At 53.1% G+C, this 17,050-nt stretch overlaps 2 protein-coding genes across 52 annotated transcripts in view; both read left to right on the top strand.

The window, feature by feature from the left end:
* The window catches only part of LOC121062617 (butyrophilin subfamily 1 member A1-like), a 225,427-nt gene that overhangs the window by 126,320 nt on the left and 82,057 nt on the right, over positions 1 to 17,050 (top strand). The window lies entirely within an intron of this gene.
* Positions 1 to 17,050, top strand: part of TNXB (tenascin XB) — a 41,252-nt gene that overhangs the window by 23,586 nt on the left and 616 nt on the right. For 30 of the 50 annotated variants that reach the window (XM_040542645.1, XM_040542671.1, XM_040542652.1 and 27 more), the window contains 19 exons: positions 384 to 677; positions 1,155 to 1,445; positions 1,786 to 2,082; positions 2,675 to 2,962; positions 3,820 to 4,113; positions 5,062 to 5,355; positions 6,592 to 6,885; positions 7,102 to 7,395; positions 7,748 to 8,041; positions 8,579 to 8,872; positions 10,152 to 10,445; positions 10,729 to 11,022; positions 11,338 to 11,631; positions 12,869 to 12,993; positions 13,769 to 13,901; positions 14,256 to 14,407; positions 15,411 to 15,507; positions 15,693 to 15,854; positions 16,649 to 16,812. In XM_040542645.1, coding sequence (XP_040398579.1) covers positions 384 to 677; positions 1,155 to 1,445; positions 1,786 to 2,082; positions 2,675 to 2,962; positions 3,820 to 4,113; positions 5,062 to 5,355; positions 6,592 to 6,885; positions 7,102 to 7,395; positions 7,748 to 8,041; positions 8,579 to 8,872; positions 10,152 to 10,445; positions 10,729 to 11,022; positions 11,338 to 11,631; positions 12,869 to 12,993; positions 13,769 to 13,901; positions 14,256 to 14,407; positions 15,411 to 15,507; positions 15,693 to 15,854; positions 16,649 to 16,812 — 4,649 coding nt within the window. The remainder of the gene's footprint in view (positions 1 to 383; positions 678 to 1,154; positions 1,446 to 1,785; positions 2,083 to 2,674; positions 2,963 to 3,819; positions 4,114 to 5,061; positions 5,356 to 6,591; positions 6,886 to 7,101; positions 7,396 to 7,747; positions 8,042 to 8,578; positions 8,873 to 10,151; positions 10,446 to 10,728; positions 11,023 to 11,337; positions 11,632 to 12,868; positions 12,994 to 13,768; positions 13,902 to 14,255; positions 14,408 to 15,410; positions 15,508 to 15,692; positions 15,855 to 16,648; positions 16,813 to 17,050) is intronic. The other 20 variants (XM_040542643.1, XM_040542644.1, XM_040542642.1 and 17 more) reach the window with 20 other exon arrangements.

Here is a 17,050-nt window from a genome sequence, read left to right as displayed (position 1 = left end):
GGGGTTGTTGTGCCCCAAGTGCAGGACTCGGCACTTGGCCTTGTTGAACTTCATTCAGTTGGCCTCAGCCCATCAGTCCAGCCTATCCAGATCCTCCTGCAGAGCCTTCCTACCCTCGAGCAGATCGACACACGCACCTAACTTAGTGTCATCTACAAACTTACTAAGGGTACACTCAATCCCCTCATCCAGATCATCGATAAAGATACTAAAGAGAACTGTCCCTAATACTGAGCCCTGGGGGCTCCAACTGGATTTAACTGGATAGAAGAATTGCTTCTGGAGTACACAAACCGATGGAAAGATGGTCAAAAGCAGTGAGGGAGGTAGGGATGGAAGCACTGCGGAATGTTTATACCCTGAATTGTGTTCTCTTATTGCAGCTGCAGTCAATCTGGAAAAGCAACCACCATCCAAGCCGCGCCTAGTTGAGCTCACAGCCTCCCACATCACATCTGACTCTGTTCAGTTGGAGTGGAGGGTCCCTGAGGGCACCTTTGACTCCTTCATGGTGCAGTACAGGGATGCACAAGGCCAGCCGCATGCACTGCCTGTGGACGGTGGGTCCCACACAGTGACCATGTCTGGGTTGTCACCATCCCACCGCTACAAGTTCAACCTGTACGGGATTTGGGGGCGGAAACGTCTGGGCCCTGTCTCTACCGATGCAATCACTGGTGAGAGGTGCTGCATGCCACATCCTTATCCCTTACACACCTTGGTTTTAGAGAAAGGTCAGAGCGGGGAGAGTGTCCATTCAGGTTCCTTTGCCTTTCTGGGAAATGAATGCATCTCCTGTGTGATGCTTGGTGAATGGATGGAGGTTACTGAGTTTTGGCATGATCACTGGTTGAGCAGCAGGAAGTAGCATGGAATTTTTTGGAAGACTGGCTGTGGATACCCATCTGTATGTACGAGTTGATATATGGCTTGGAGGGTGGTTGGGAAGATGGATGGATGGATGGATGAAATCAAGAGGTGAAGAATGGGAGGTGGAAAAGAAGAAAGGGCAGTTTAATGGAGGGTTGGACTTAGGTTTGGATGGATGGAGAACTGAAAAAGCGTGTTACTGGATCATTGGAGTAAGAAATACTTCGATGAAAAGGTGGAGAAAGTGAGCAGGGATGCTCAATATTGTACACTCATTGTTTCAGCTGCAGTTGAGCCAGAAGATTTGATATCTGAGCCACACCTGGGTGAGCTTATGGCCTCCCATATCACTACCAATTCAGTCCAGCTGGAATGGAGCATCCCCGAGGGCACCTTTGACTCATTCACAGTGCAGTACAAGGATGCACAAGGCCAGCCACAGGTGCTGCCCGTGGATGGTAGTTCTCGCACAGTGACTGTGCCAGGGCTGTCGCCATCCCACCGCTACAAGTTCAACCTGTATGGGATGTGGGGGCAGAAACGTCTGGGCCCCATCTCCACTGATGCTGTCACAGGTGAGGGCTGCTGCTTGCCATGTCCGTGTTCCTTGCAAAGCTTTGTTTTGGAGCACTTTGGAAGCAGGGACAGGGTCCATCTAGGCTCTTTGGCTCTTCTGAGAAACGGGAATATCTCCTGGCCACTGACTGGGGAATGGGGGGAAGGATGGGTGTAGGCAAGTCTGGAGATGTGGAGGGATAGACAGATGTATTGCTGGGTAGAGAGATGGAAGGATGGATGAAATGCTGAATTGATAGTTAAGTCAATAAACTGATGGATAGCTGCATGGATGGGTGGATAGAAAACTGGATGGATGGAAGGGGGGATGTTTGTGCCTGCATTGTGTCCTCTCTGTAGCAGCTGCAGTCGAGACAGAAAAGGAACCACCATCTGAGCCACACCTGGGTGACCTCGTGGCTTCCCACATCACCCCCAACTCTGTCCAGCTGGAATGGAGCATCCCTGAGGGCACCTTTGACTCCTTCACGGTGCAGTACAAGGATGCACAAGGCCAGCCACAGGTGCTGCCCGTGGATGGTGGCTCCCGCACAGTGACTGTGCCAGGGCTGTCACCATCCCACCGCTACAAGTTCAACCTGTATGGGATGTGGGGGCAGAAACGTCTGGGCCCCATCTCCACTGATGCTATCACAGGTGAGGGCTAATAAATGCCAAGTCCATGTCCCCTGCAGGACATGAGTTTGGAGTAAGTCAGGAGTCTTGCAAGGATCTTTGCAGGGCCCCTTCTGCCCTGTGGGAATTGAGATCATATCTTTGTCACTAACAGGGGAATGGATAAATGGATGAGTGCCAACAAAGTTGTGGAGATATAGGAATAGATTGTTAAACAGGTGTATAGATAGGTGGCTAGACAGAATGGACAAAAGACTGGATTTCTGCATGTGTGTTTGACTTTGTGGATGGCTAGTTGAATATCATCTGTCTAGACTTTGAGGGAAGAAAGGACGGAAGAATAAATGAGTGGTGAGATCTTTGGATGGATGGAATACTGCATGGATTTTAAGGAGCACATGGACAACTTCACTAGACTATAAACGGGTAGATAGAGTTCAGAGGTGGAGAAACGATTCATTGAATTCGTCGATGATAAGATGAATTGCTGGGTTCACATCCAGTGGAAAGATGGAGAGATGAAGGAAGGTGAAAAGGGAGAGAGGAATGCAGGGAATAAAGCACAGAAGTAAGGAATCAGGTAATTCTTATAGCCTGCTTTGTGTCCTCTCAGTTGAGCCTGAAAAACAACCACCATCCATGCCACGCCTGGGCGAGCTGACAGCCTCTCATGTCACCCCTGACTCAGTCCAGCTGGAATGGAGCATCCCCGAGGGTACCTTTGACTCCTTCACAGTGCAGTACAAGGATGCACAAGGCCAGCCACAGGTGCTGCCTGTGGACAGTGGTTCCCGCACAGTGACCGTGCCAGGGCTGTCACCATCCCGCCGCTACAAGTTCAACCTGTATGGGATGTGGGGGCGGAAACGTCTGGGCCCCATCTCCACTGATGCTGTCACAGGTGAGGGCTGCTGCATGTCATGTCCGCTTCACATCTTGGTTCTGGAGAAAAGTGGGAGCAGGCACAGTGTCCTTCCAGGGTCCTTGGGCCTTTTGGGAAATAGATGCATCTCTTGGGTAATGCCTGTTTAATGGATGGAGGGACAGGGGCAAGTCATGAATATGGAGATGCTGGCTTTTGGCAGGATCAGCTGGTAAGTGGCAGAAAGGCTTGAAGGATGGATTCTTGTAATTATGTTATGTTGTGGATGTTTATAAGAGGGAGTGTATATTGCTTGAAACGTGGGCAGGTGGGTGAGTGGGTGGATGGATGGATGGAGGGATGGACGGACAGATGGATGGACAGATGGATGGATAGGATCTTAGGGGTGATGAAGGGGAGGTGGAACATGGAAGAAAGGGCACTTGAATGGAGGGATGGATATAGGTTTGTATGGATAGAGAACTGGAAAAATGGATAATTGTATTATTGAAGTAAGAAACACTTCCATGAATAGGTAGAGTAAGGGATCAGTCAACAAACAGCTAAATCAAAGGCTAGATCAACTGCTGGTTGCTTGGATGGCTGCTGACTGTTCCTGATGTCTGAATGATTATCTGGATGACTAACTGGAGAGATGGATGAAAACAAGAGTGAATGGATGAGTGGTTACAAGGGTAAATGGAAAGACAGGTGCATGGATGTAACTGAGTTAATAATTGCAGAGATTCTGAGTAGAATGTAAGGGTGTGTAGATGGAAGATTTTATGAATAAGTGGATACACGTTTGCATCAATTGATGGGTGTATGGAGCTATGGATGGATGGACAAACAGCCCAGGGAATCTTTATACCTGCATTGTGCCTTCCATGTTGCAGCAGCAGTTGTGCTAGAAAAGGAACCACCATCCGAGCCACACCTGGGCGAGCTCATAGCCTCCCATGTCACTCCTGACTCAGTCCAGCTGGAATGGAGTGTCCCTGAGGGCACCTTTGACTCCTTCACAGTGCAGTACAAGGATGCACAAGGCCAGCCACAGGTGCTGCCTGTGGATGGAGGTTCCCGCACAGTGACTGTGCCAGGGCTGTCACCATCTCACCGCTACAAATTCAACCTGTATGGGATGTGGGGGCGGAAACGTCTGGGCCCTGTCTCCACTGCTGCTGTCACAGGTGAGGGCTGCTGCATGTAGTGTTCTCGTCCCTTTCATACCTTGGTTTTGGAACAGGGTGGGAGTGGGGGCATTTCCTCCCAGTTCCTTGGCCATTCTGGGTGACAGCTACATCACTTGGCCTCTGATTGGGGAATAGACAAATGGGTGAGTGCAGGCAAGTTTGGAGAGATTAAGGGATAAACTGGTAGACAGGTGGATAGACAGGTGTCTACACGGAGGCACTCTCTTCTCAAGGAACCACATGGAGAAGAGAAGGGTCAATGGCATCAAGGAGCATTGGGATAGGTTGCATCTTGATACGAAACAGAAATTTTTTACAGTGAGAAAAATCAGTCATTGGACTACCTGCCCAGAGACATGGTAGAATCCCTGTTACAGGAGGTATTCAAGATACAACTGGAAAGTATACTAAATAATTTCATCTAGGCTCCCATTTCCCAGGAAAGGTTGGAGCTGATGAGCGTTTGATATCCTTTCCAAAGTGACTGTTTCATGATTTGATGATTTGATGATTCAGTGACTAATGGTGTAAGAAACACCTGGATGAAAAGGTGGAAACAGTGGGCAAAGAGCTAAATCAAGGTCTAGATCACTGTCTGTTTGTTCAGATGTTTGGTGAAGGTGCTTGATGGCTAGATGATTATCTGGATGAATTACTGAACAGACTGCTGAGTAGAAGTGTGGATGGATGTCTTCCACGTGTTGTTTGTTTTCTGGTTACGAAATAGTGGATAGGCGGGAGGGTTGCTATGTGGTTGAGTTGACAGTTGGGGTGATGCTGAATTGAGTGTAAGAGTGTATGGAAGGAACTTATGTCAATAAACTGATGGATAGTTGCATGGATGGGTGAAGAGAAGGCTTGATGGACGGGTGGATGGTTGGGTAGACGTATGGATGGACAGACAGACTGACTGGGGCATATTAATGCCCTGCATAAACCTTGCAGCTGCAGTTGAGCCCGAAAAGGAACCACCACCCAAGCCACACCTGGGTGACCTCACAGCTTCCCACATCACCCCTGACTCAGTCCAGCTGGAATGGAGTGTCCCCGAGGGCACCTTTGACTCCTTCGTGGTGCAGTACAAGGATGCACAAGGCCAGCCACAGGTGCTGCCTGTGGACGGTGGTTCCCACACAGTGACCGTGCCAGGGCTGTCACCATCCCGCCGCTACAAGTTCAACCTGTATGGGATGTGGGGGCGGAAACGTCTGGGCCCCATCTCCACTGATGCTGTCACAGGTGAGGGTTTCTGTGTGCCATGTCCGTGTTTTTTGCAATCCTTGGTGTTGGAAAAAGGTGGGAGCAAGGGAAGGGTCCGTGCAGGGTCCTTGGCCCTTCTGGGAAACAGATATATATGTCTTGTTGTTGTGGTTTAGCCCTGGCAGGCAGCTGAGTACATTGCAGACATTCGCTTACTCTCCTCAGGTGTGAATCTGAAAGGTAAAGAAGTGTGAGAACTCATGGTTTGAGATAAAGACAGTTTACTAGGTAAAGCAAAAGCCACATGTGCAAGCAAAGGAAAACAAAGAATTCTTTTGCTGATTCCCGTCGGCAGGCAGGTCTTCAGCCAGTTCCAGGAAAGCAAAAGAAAAAGGCTCATGGGTTGAGATAAGAATTATTTAATTAAAGGGATAAGACAGAGGGAAAAAAAACAAGGCTGCATGGAAGCAAAGAGGGGAAAAAATGAAAAAAAAAATTACTCTCTACTTCCCATCAACACGTGATGTTCAGCCACATCCTGGGAAGCAAGACTTCAATATGCACATCGGTTGTTTGGGAGGACAGAAATCTTCATAGTGGCCACTAGAGTCACCCCCTCTCCTTCCCCTTTCCCACCTTTTATTGCTGAGGATGACATCATATGGTATGGAATATCCCTTTGGTCATTTTACATCAGCTGCCCTGGCAATGTCCCTTTCCCACTTCTTACCTACCCCCAGCCTACTGGCTTTGGGGGTTTGGAGGGAGTCTTCATGCTGTGCCAACACTGCTCAACAACAGACAAAACATTGGTGTGATACCAATGCTGTTCTAGCTACAAGTGCAGAGCACACCACTATATGGGCTGCTGTAGGGAAAGTGAACTCGATCCCATCCCAGTAGGAAGGTGGGGTGAGCAAAGAGCTAAATGGAAGTCTAGATCACTAGCTTGATGGTTGGATGGTTGGTGAATATCCTTGATGTCTCAATGATTATCTGGATAAATGGCTGGAAAGATGGATAAATAGAAGGGAGATGGATGATAGGAAGCGTGGCTTCTTTATGGTTGCAAGGGTAGATGGAAGGACAAAAGGGTGAATGTAACTAAGTTGATACTTGGGGAATGCTGAGTAGAATGTAAGGGTGTATGGTTCGAAGGCTTTGTCAATAAATGGATGGAGAGTTTCATTGATTGATGGAGGGATGGACAGACAGAGGGATGGATGGGTGGACTGGGGGGTATTTATACCCTGCATTGAGAGCTATTTCTTGCAGCTGCAGTCGAGACAGAAAAGGAACCACCATCCGACCCACACCTGGGTGACCTCACAGCCTCCCACATCACCCCTGACTCTGTCCAGCTAGAATGGAGCGTCCCCGAGGGCACCTTTGACTCCTTCACAGTGCAGTACAAGGATGCACAAGGCCAGCCACAGGTGCTGCCCGTGGATGGTGGCTCCCACACAGTGACTGTGCCAGGGCTGTCACCATCCCACCGCTACAAGTTCAACCTGTATGGGATGTGGGGGCAGAAACGTCTGGGCCCCATCTCCACTGATGCCATCACAGGTGTGTCCTGATATGTGACAAGTCTGTGTCTGCTGTGGGCCATGTATTTGGAGTATGACAGTAGCCTTGCAAGGGCCTGTGCTGGGTTTCTTCTACCCTGTGGAAAATGGGAACACATCTTTGCATGGATGGATGGATGGACGGACGGACGGACAGATGGAAGGAAGGATGGAGTGGGGGATGTTTATACCCTGAATTCTGCCCTCTGTGTTGCAGCTGCAGTGGAGTCGGAAGAGGAACTGCCATCAGAGCCACGACTGGGCGAGCTCATTGTGTCCCATGTCACCCCTGACTCCATCCAACTGGAATGGAGCATCCCCGAGGGCACCTTTGACTCCTTCATGATGCAGTACAAGGATGCACAAGGCCAGCCACAGGTGCTGCCTATGGACAGTGAATCCCGCACAGTGACTGTGCCAGGGCTGTCACCATCCCACCCTTACAAGTTCAACCTGTATGGGATGTGGGGGCAGAAACGTCTGGGCCCCATCTCCATTGATGCTGTCACAGGTGAGGACTGCTGCATGCCATGTATGTGTCCTTTGTGGGCTGTGAGTTTGGACTGTGTCGTGAGCCTTCTGAGGGCCTGTCCTGGTCACTTGGGTCTTAATGAAAATCGGGAAATTTTTGGTGCTGACTGGGGAATGTATGAAGGCTGGGAGCATGCAAGATTGGTGGGAGTAGAGGATGATGGATGGATGGATAGTGGGACAGGTGGACGGATGGATGGACAGAAAAACGGACAGAACTGTTTGCACAGGGGACTGATAGACGGTTAGATGAATATTTGGTTGGTTATTGAACAGACGGATAGTTGTATGGGGGGATGTTTATGCCCTGCATTGTGCTCTCCATACTGCAGCCCCAACTCCAGCAGAGGAGGAACCACCATCCCAGCCCCGTCTTGGTGAGCTCACAGCCTCCCACGTCACTCCTGACTCAGTCCAGCTGGAATGGAGCGTCCCCGAGGGTACCTTTGACTCCTTCACAGTGCAGTACAAGGATGCACAAGGCCAGCCACAGGTGCTGCCCATGGATGGTGGCTCCCGCACAGTGACTGTGCCAGGGCTGTCACCATCCCGCCGCTACAAGTTCAACCTGTATGGGATGTGGGGACGGAAACGTCTGGGCCCCATCTCCACTGATGCTGTGACAGGTGAGAGTGGCTGTGGGCCCTTTTCTTGTCACCTTTCAGCACTGAGTGGGTGTGGCAGGTGTTTGGGAAGGGCCCGTGCTGGGTCACTTGGGCATTGCTGGAAATGGGAACATCACCTGAGTTCTAAAAAGAGTGCGGATGGAGGGGTGGGAGCGTGCAAGTTTAGCAGGAGAAATGGATAGATGGAAGTTGGTTGCTTGTATGACTGGCAGTTTGGGGGGCTTTTTGGATGGATGGATCATTGGATGGTTGGCTGGATCATCGCCTTGTGAGCAATGGGAACAAGTTTTTCTGCTCATTGGGTGACTGCCTGAGGGATGGTTGAAGACAAGAGCAGAGAGTTGGAGGGCTAGAGGTGGATGTGTGGAAGATGGAGGGATGGATGTTTACTTGTTTGGATGGATGGATGGGTGGATGTTGGTTGAAACAATGGATGCATGGGTGGTTGGCTGTCTGTCCGTCTGTCTGAGAAGAGGGAGGGTGGGTGAGATGGACTGAGAGATGTTTATGTAGTGCCTTGTGCCCTGTCTGTTGCAGCTGCAGTCAAGACGGAGGAGGAACCACCATCCCAGCCACGCCTGGGCGAGCTCACGGTCTCCCACGTCACTCCCAGCTCTGTTCAGCTGGAGTGGAGTGTCCCCGAGGGTACCTTTGACTCTTTCACACTGCAGTACAGGGATGTGCAAGGCCAGCCGCACGCACTACGTGTGGATGGAGATTCCCGCACAGTGACCGTGCCAGGGCTGTCACCATCCCGCCGCTACAAGTTCAACCTGTATGGGATGTGGGGGCGGAAACGTCTGGGCCCCATCTCCACTGATGCTGTCACAGGTATGTTTTGATGCATGCCACTTATGCATCCCTTGCATGCCTTGGTTTTAGAGCAGGTCAGAAGTGGGGACCACATCCATTCAGGGTCCTTGGCCCTTCTGGGAAATGGGTGCATCTCTTTGGTGGTTCCTGGTGAATGGTTGGATGGATGGTAGGATGGGGGCAAGTAAAGTCATCGATATGGAGATAGTGTTTATTGGCGGGATCAACAATTAAGTGGCAGGAAGTTTGGTAGTATGGATTTTTGGAAGGATGTTTTGTTGTGGGTGTCAGAGTGCATCAATGGCTTCATGGGTGAAAAGTTGGACAGATGGATGAAATAAAGGGGTGATAAATGGGAAATGGAATCAGGAAAAAAGGGCAATTGGATGGATGGATGGACGGACAGATGGATGGACAGACAGACGGATGGATGGATGGAGAGCTGGTTAAGTGGATGATTGGATTAAGGAGTATGAAACACTTCAAAGTAGGTGAAGATAGGGGTGAGCAAAGCATTAAATGAAAGTCTAGATCACTGGATTTGGTTGGTGAAGGTCCCTGATGATGAGATGATTATCTGGATGAATAGCTGGACAGACAGATGAGTGTGGTGGCTTAATAAGCTCACTCCCACTCCTGAAAAGAGCAAGGACATAAGATATGATGAAAAAAGGCTCGGGGGTTGAGGTAAGGAGCAGTTTAATTAAAGGAAAATTTAAAAAAAAATAAGCAAATGTCACATGGAAGCAAAAGTTTAAAACAATTATTCTCTACTTCATAGTAGCAAGTGATATTTGACCACATTTTGGGAAGCAGGGCCTCTATACGCATGGCAGTTGTTTGGGAGGACATACCTCTTCATAACAAGATCCTCCCCTTCCCCTTTCCCAGCTTTTATTCTGGAGTGTGACATCATATGGTATGGAATATCCCTTTGGCCATTTTAGGTCAGCTGCCCTGGCAATGTCCCCTCTGCACCTTTTACACGCTCTGGCCTACTGGCTTTGACAGGGGTTGAAGAGAGTCGTGACGCTGTGCCAGCACTGCTCAACAATAGACAAAACATTGGTGTAACATCATTGCTGTTCTACCTGCAAGTGCAGAGCACAGCACTACATGTCCTGCTCTGGGAAAGGTGAACTCACTCAATCACAGCTAGACACAGTATAATGAGTACAAAGGTGTAGGGATGGATGGATGGAAGGAAGGTTGGGTATGCCAACTAATAGAGAGAGAAATAGATGGATGGATGAACTAGGGGATGTTTCTACCCTGCATCGTGCCCTCTCTTTTGCAGCACTAGTCAAGTCAGAAGTGGAACCACCATCCCAGCCATACCTGGGTGAACTCACAGCTTCCCATGTTACCCGTGACTCAGTCCAGCTGGAATGGAGCGTCCCTGACGGGAAATTTGACTCCTTCAAAGTGCAGTACAAGGATGCACAAGGCCAGCTGCAGGTGCTGCCTGTGGACGGTGCTTCCCGCACAGTGACCGTGCCAGGGCTGTCACCATCCCACCATTACAAGTTCAACCTGTATGGGATGTGGGGGCAGAAACGTCTGGGCCCCATCTCCACTGATGCTGTCACAGGTGAGACCAGCTGCATGCTGTATCTGTGTCCCTTGCAAGCCCTGGGTTTGGATCGGGGCTTGAACCAGGACAGGATCTGTCCTGAGCCCCTTGGGCCTTCTGGAAAATGGGAACATCTCCTGGTTGCTGAACAGGATGGAGGGTTGGAGGGATGGGAATATGCAATGGTGGGTGGGTGGGTGGGTGGGTGGATGGATGGATGGATGGATGGATGGATGGATGGATGGATGGAAGAACAGACTGGGGTATATTTATAGGCGGCATTGTGCCCTCTGTGTTGCAGCTGTGGATGAACTAGAAAAGGAACCAGCATCCGAGCCACGCCTGGGTGACCTCACGGCCTCTCACATCACCCCTGACTCTGTCCAGCTGGAATGGAGTGTCCCCGAGGGCACCTTTGACTCCTTCGTGGTGCAGTACAGGGACACACAAGACCAACTGCAGGTGCTGCCTGTGGACGGTGGGTCCCATACAGTGACTGTGCCCAGGCTGTCGCCATCCCAACGCTATACATTCATCATATATGGGATGTGGGGGCAGAAACGTCTGGGCCCTATCTCCATTGATGCTGTCACAGGTGAGGGCTGCTGCACGCCATGTACATGACCTTTTGTGGGCTGTGAGTTTGGACTGTGTCAGGAGCCTTCCGAGGACCTGTCCTGGTCACTTGGGTCTTAATGAAAATCGGGAAATTTTTGGTGCTGACTGGGGAATGTATGAAGGCTGGGAGCATGTAAGTTTGGCGGGAGTAGAGGATGATGGATGGACGGACAGACAACTGTTTGCACAGGGGACAGATAGACGGTTAGATGAATGTTTGGTTGGTTGTTGAACAGATGGATAGTTGTATGGGGGAATGTTTATGCCCTGCGTTGTGCTCTCCATATTGCAGCCCCATCTCCAACAGAGGAGGAACCACCATCCCAGCCCCGTCTTGGCGAGCTTACGGCCTCCCACATCACTCCTGACTCAGTCCAGCTGGAATGGAGCGTCCCCGAGGGTACCTTTGACTCCTTCACAATACAGTACAAGGATGCACAAGGCCAGCCACAGGTGCTGCCCGTGGATGGAGATTCCCGCACAGTGACCGTGCCAGGGCTGTCACCATCCCGCCGCTACAAGTTCAACCTGTATGGGATGTGGGGGCAGAAACGTCTGGGCCCCATCTCCACTGATGCTGTCACAGGTGAGAGTGGCTGTGGGCCCTTTTCTTGTCACCTTTCAGCACTGAGTGGGTGTGGCAGGTGTTTGGGAAAGGCCAAATGGGATGGGTGTGTGCCAGTTTGGAGAGAGGAATGGATGGATGAAAGTTGGTTGCTTGTATGACTGGCAGTTTGGGGGACTTTTTGGATGGATGGATCATTGGATGGTTGGCTGGATCATCGCCTCATGAGCAATGGGAACAAGTTTTTCTGCTCATTGGGTGACTGATTGAGGGATGGTTTCAGGCAAGAGCAAAGAGAGATTTGGAGAGCTAGGGGTGGACATTTGGAAGATGGAGGGACGTGTGGAAGATGGAGGGATGGATGTTTACTTGTTTGGATGGATGGGTGGATGGATGGATATTAGTCGAAACAATGGATGGGTGGTTGGGTGTATGGATGGATGTAGGATGAATGGATGGCTCTTTAATTATTTGATTGGATGGATGGATGGGCGGACAAACGGATGGACAAGTTGTTGAATGGTTGGTTCAGACTGTGGCTCCTTATGGGATGGATAGTGTGATGAGCCCATTTTTTTTGTGAAAGGATCGACTGAAGCATGTACAGGCAGATAGCTGGTTGGATTTGTGTTTTGCTGGTAGAATAAATGAATTGGAGCCATGGAGGCAAAGTTCAGTGGAAGGGTGGTTTCAGGAAATGATGGATGGTAAAAGGTGCATGAAAAGATGGATGGCTGAGGGGAAAATGGAGAGAGGGAAGGAGGGAAGCAGGGAGGTAGGGAGCGAGGGATGGAAGGAAGGATGGATGGATGGTGAGGCAAACTGATCTATGCATATTGGAATGGACAGAGAAATGTGTAGATAGACAGAAGGACATAGGACTGAGTGGGCAGTTGACTGAAGGAGTGACAGCATGGATGGATGGGTGGTGAAGAGATGGACATACGGTGACTGGGTGGATGGAGAGTCCCTGGGAAGCTATAGGGGATGGCTGGGGCTCCTGAGGAGTCCCTGGATGCTCCCTGAGGTACTCTGTGTGGGGGGTACTGTGGATGGGTGTCACTGGGATACTACAGGGGGTCTTTGGGGTGGAGACCATGGGGGTGTCTTTGGGGTCAGTGGGAGCTATGGTGGTGAGAGGGTGGTGTGGTGACCTTTGGGGGAGTCCAAAGGGTGTCTGTGGGGAGAGTCAGTGGGAAGGTCTACGGGGGAGCTGGGGGGAGGGTGTGGGCCTCAGTGGTCACCATCTCTTGTGCAGGTGCCCCAGGGACCCTGTGGGTGGGGTCCCTGTGGCCCCGCAGTGCTCGTCTGCACTGGGCACCCCCCCAAGTCCCCCCTGATGGCTACATCCTTGTCTACGGCCCCCCCGGTGGCCCCCTGCAGGTAATTTCCCCAAACACCCCAAAACTTCCCAACCCTGTGAGCTTTCCTGGAGCCCTCAACACCACATGGGGTACCCCAGTAATCCTGTGGAACCCCAGTACCCCGCTGAGAACCCAAATAACCTCCTTGGGGACCCTTACACCACACTGAGGAACACAGGTTACATCCTTGGAGCATCCCAGTTGGCCCCTGGGGACCCCAACAACAATCTGGGCACCCCAGTAGCTCCTCATCCCCCCCAACACATTAGGTGCCCAGTATGCCTCTGGGATCCTTCCCAGTAGGCCCCTGGGGTCACCTACAACTTGGTTGTGACCCCAGAAATCCCCCTGGGGACCCACACAACACTCCTGAGGACCCCAGTGCCCCCCTGGCAACCCCCATAGCCCCATGGAACCTCCGAGAACCCCCTGAGGTCCCCATTCACCCCTCTGGAGACCCCAGTAATTCTTGTGAGACTCCAGTATCCACTGGAAACCCAAATAACCTCACGGGGGACCCTTATACCACCCTGGGGAACCCAAGAGCACCCCCCACACACACCAGGCACACCAGTAACACCCTGGGAACCCTACTGGTACCTCCCCAGTGCACCCCTATTCACCCCAATATTCCTTGTGGTCCCCAATACTCCTTTACAGCACTCCAGTACACCTTCCAGGCCCACCCTATGCTCCCTGGATACCTAAAAGACCCCCCCCGGCAGCCCCTATAATGCCTCTATGGACCCTAGAAGCCCCCTGCCTCCCCCAATAACCCTTCCCCACACAAACAGACGCAGCAGCTGCCCCCAGAGGCAACATCGAAGGAGCTGTGGGGCCTGGAGCCCATGGGCCACTACTGGGTGCAGTTGCAGAGTCAGGGGCTGGAGCCGGCCCCCGTGCCCCTCGAGGCCACCTTCGACACCCGTGAGCTGGGCACGTGGGTCCCTTGGGGGTGGGGTGTACCCAGATGCCTGAGTCCTTGGGTGGGTTGCTGGGGCCAGGGGGATCCCCATGTACCTGGATGCCTTGCAGGTGGACACACTTGGGTCCCTCGACACAGAGGGCACCCAGATGCCTGGGTTCTGGGGTGGGGGTTTCTGGAGGTATCCAGATATTTGGATGTCTTGGCTGTGGGGTGGGAGGGGAACACCTTGAGACTGGGTCCCTAGATAGGGGGGCACACAGATTCCTGATTTCTTGGGTGGGGAGTGGGCACCTAGGTGCCTAAGCCCCTTGGGTGGGGACACCTGGTCCCCACATTTGCACCCTGTCCCCCAGCGCCCCTACTCCATCCATACCCCCGGGACTGCATTGAGGAGCAGCTCAATGGACCAAGGCCTTCACGCGAGGCCCTCATCTTCCTCGGGGGTGACCGACAGCGGCCCCTGCGTGTCTTCTGCGACATGGAGACCGATGGCGGTGGCTGGCTGGTGCGGGCAGGGGGGCAGTAGGGGGCATTGGGGGTGTCAGGGGACATTCTGTGGGGAGCAATAGCAGGATCTAGGGAGGTAATGAGGCCAGGGGCATCCCAGTGGGTTCCCTGACAAATTTGGAGAGGTAATGGGGGGCAAATGGGGTCGCTGGGGGGGCATTGGGGGTGTCTGGTGGGTTCTATGGAGGACATTGTGCAGGGCTCTGGGGGGCAATAGGTATGGCCTTGAGGGTGCAATTGGGGGAATTTGGAGTATGTACGGAGGTTCTGTGGGATGCAGTAGGGGGGAGCTTGTAAGCAATGGGGGGGTCCCTGGCAAACCTGGGGGGTAATGGCAAGGGCCCGTGGGGCAACTGGGGTCACTATAGGGAACTGGGGGGTCTGGGAGGTTCAGTGAGGGGCATTGAGGGGCCTGGGGGATAATGGGGGTCACTGGGAGGGCAGTGATGGGGTTCTATGAGGGGTAGTGGGGGTATCTGTGGTCCCAGGGGGTCCAAGAAGCACACTGAAGGGCATTTAGGGGTCTGTGGGTGTTCTCTAGGGGCAGTAGAGAGGTTTGGGGGACAAGGGGTGTCCTGACAGATCTGAAGGGGTAACTGGGGGCAGGGGGGGTGTACTATAGATGGTCTTTAGAGAGCAATTGGTGGGACTATGGGGTGCACTGTGTGTGGGGGGACTGAGGTCAATGGGGGTCCCTGGGGGTGCACTTGGGGGCGAGTTGGGGGTCACTGAGCGGCATTATTGTGGTCTTCTTGATGTTTCTATGGGGGGCAGTGGGAGAATTGGGGAGGGATAATGGGGGACCATATTGTGGGTCTGTGGCAGATCTGGGGGTGCAATGGGGAGTCTTGGGGAGCAACAAGGGTCCGAGGGAGCCTAGGTAGTCTCAGGGTGCACTGGGGAAGACCATGAGGGGCAATGGAAGGAGCTGGGGGTTCAGGGGGAGGTAATGGGAGGTGAGGGTGGGCGGGGGGGGGGTTCCTTTGACTCTCCACTCCCAGGTGTTCCAGCGACGCATGAATGGGGCCACTGATTTCTGGCGGGGATGGGAAGAGTACGCCCACGGCTTTGGCAATGTCTCCCAGGAGTTCTGGCTTGGTGAGGACCCCTGCATGTGGGGGGACCCAGGGTTCTGGTGGGGGGACAAAGGCACCCAAGGGGACCCCAGAGGGACACCCAGGTGTCTAGGTGGCCCCAGGTGGGTCTCCAGGGGAGGGACCCAGGTGGCTGGGTGGCCCTGGGTGGGCTGCAGTGGCTGAAGGCCCCAAGGCATCTGGGTACAGGGAATGAGGCGCTGCATGCGCTGACGGCGGCTGGCCCCACGGAGCTGCGGGTGGACCTACGGACGCCGCTGGACGCCGCCTTCGCCCACTACCGTGACTTCGCCATCGCTGGCCCTGAGGAGCACTACCGCCTCCACCTCGGCGCCTATAGCGGCACCGCCGGTGCGGGGGGTTCCTGGCCCATGAAGGGGCCGAGGGTATTGGGGGGTATTGGGGGGTCCCCTGGGGCATTGGGAGGGCCCTAGGGGAGGGCTGTTGGCCCATGGGGAGGGTTCTGGGGATCCCTGTGGGGGTCTTGGGGGTGCCTTGGCCCATGGGTGTTCCCTACAGAAGGTCTTGGAGGAGTCCTTTAGCCCATGGGTGTCCTTAGGGGAAGTCTTGGGGGGGGGGGAGGGTGGGGTCCCTGAATAGTGATGGTTTATGGGGGGTGGGGGGCACAGTGGTTTGGGGGAAGCTGCCCTTTGCCCATATAGTGGCAGCACTTGTGGGGAGGTCTTGAGCATTCGCAGGCCATAGAGGATTCCTGGGAGAGTGTTGTCTGGGGGCTATTGAAGGTCTCTTGACCCATGGGAGGGTACCTAGAGGAGGCCTTGGTGGGGGGAGGAGGGGGGAGGTCCTTTTGCCAATGAGAGGCAGTCCTGGAGGGGAGCTTGGAGTGGTTTTGGGAGTCCATGACTCATGGGTGGGGGGGCTCTGGGACCTATTGCAGATCACTAGCCCATGGGGTGGTCCTGGGGAGCCCCTAAGAGGTCTTGAGAGTCTTTGGCCCATATGGTGCTCCCTGATATGGAACACAGAGGTCCCTGGGGGGCTGTGACCTATCCTGGGGGTGGGTGGGGGGGGTGTCTTAGGGAACATCTTGTGGTTCTCTGACCTATTGAGGGTGTTCTGGAGAGCTCTCTTTCTGGGGGCCTGGGGGTGCTGGAGTCTCCAGAGTGCTAATGTGGGTCCTGCAGGGGACGCAATGTCCTACCACGCTGGCAGCCCCTTCTCAACACGGGACCGTGACCCCCGGCGCCGCCCCCGGCCCTGTGCTGTCGCCTACACAGGGGCCTGGTGGTACCGCAACTGCCACTACGCCAACCTCAATGGGCGCTATGGTACCCCCTACGACCATCAGGCACGTTGGGGGGCTGTAGGGGTCATGGGAAGGGTGTATAGGGGCCATAAAGGGGGTCTATGGGCACTACAACAACAGCAAAAGAGGACTTGATGGGGTCTATAGGGGCCGTGGGTGGCTATAGGAGCCATAGAGGGTAAATATGGAGGTCAATACAGACCATACAGAGATTTACAGGGGCCATGAGGAAGGTTATGGAGGCCACAAGGCAGCCTGCAATGGGATTAAAATGACCCCA

Source organism: Cygnus olor, chromosome 33, assembly GCF_009769625.2.
Source record: "Cygnus olor isolate bCygOlo1 chromosome 33, bCygOlo1.pri.v2, whole genome shotgun sequence".
NCBI classification, from domain to species: domain Eukaryota; kingdom Metazoa; phylum Chordata; class Aves; order Anseriformes; family Anatidae; genus Cygnus; species Cygnus olor.
This window is presented reverse-complemented; position numbering and strand designations above follow the sequence as displayed.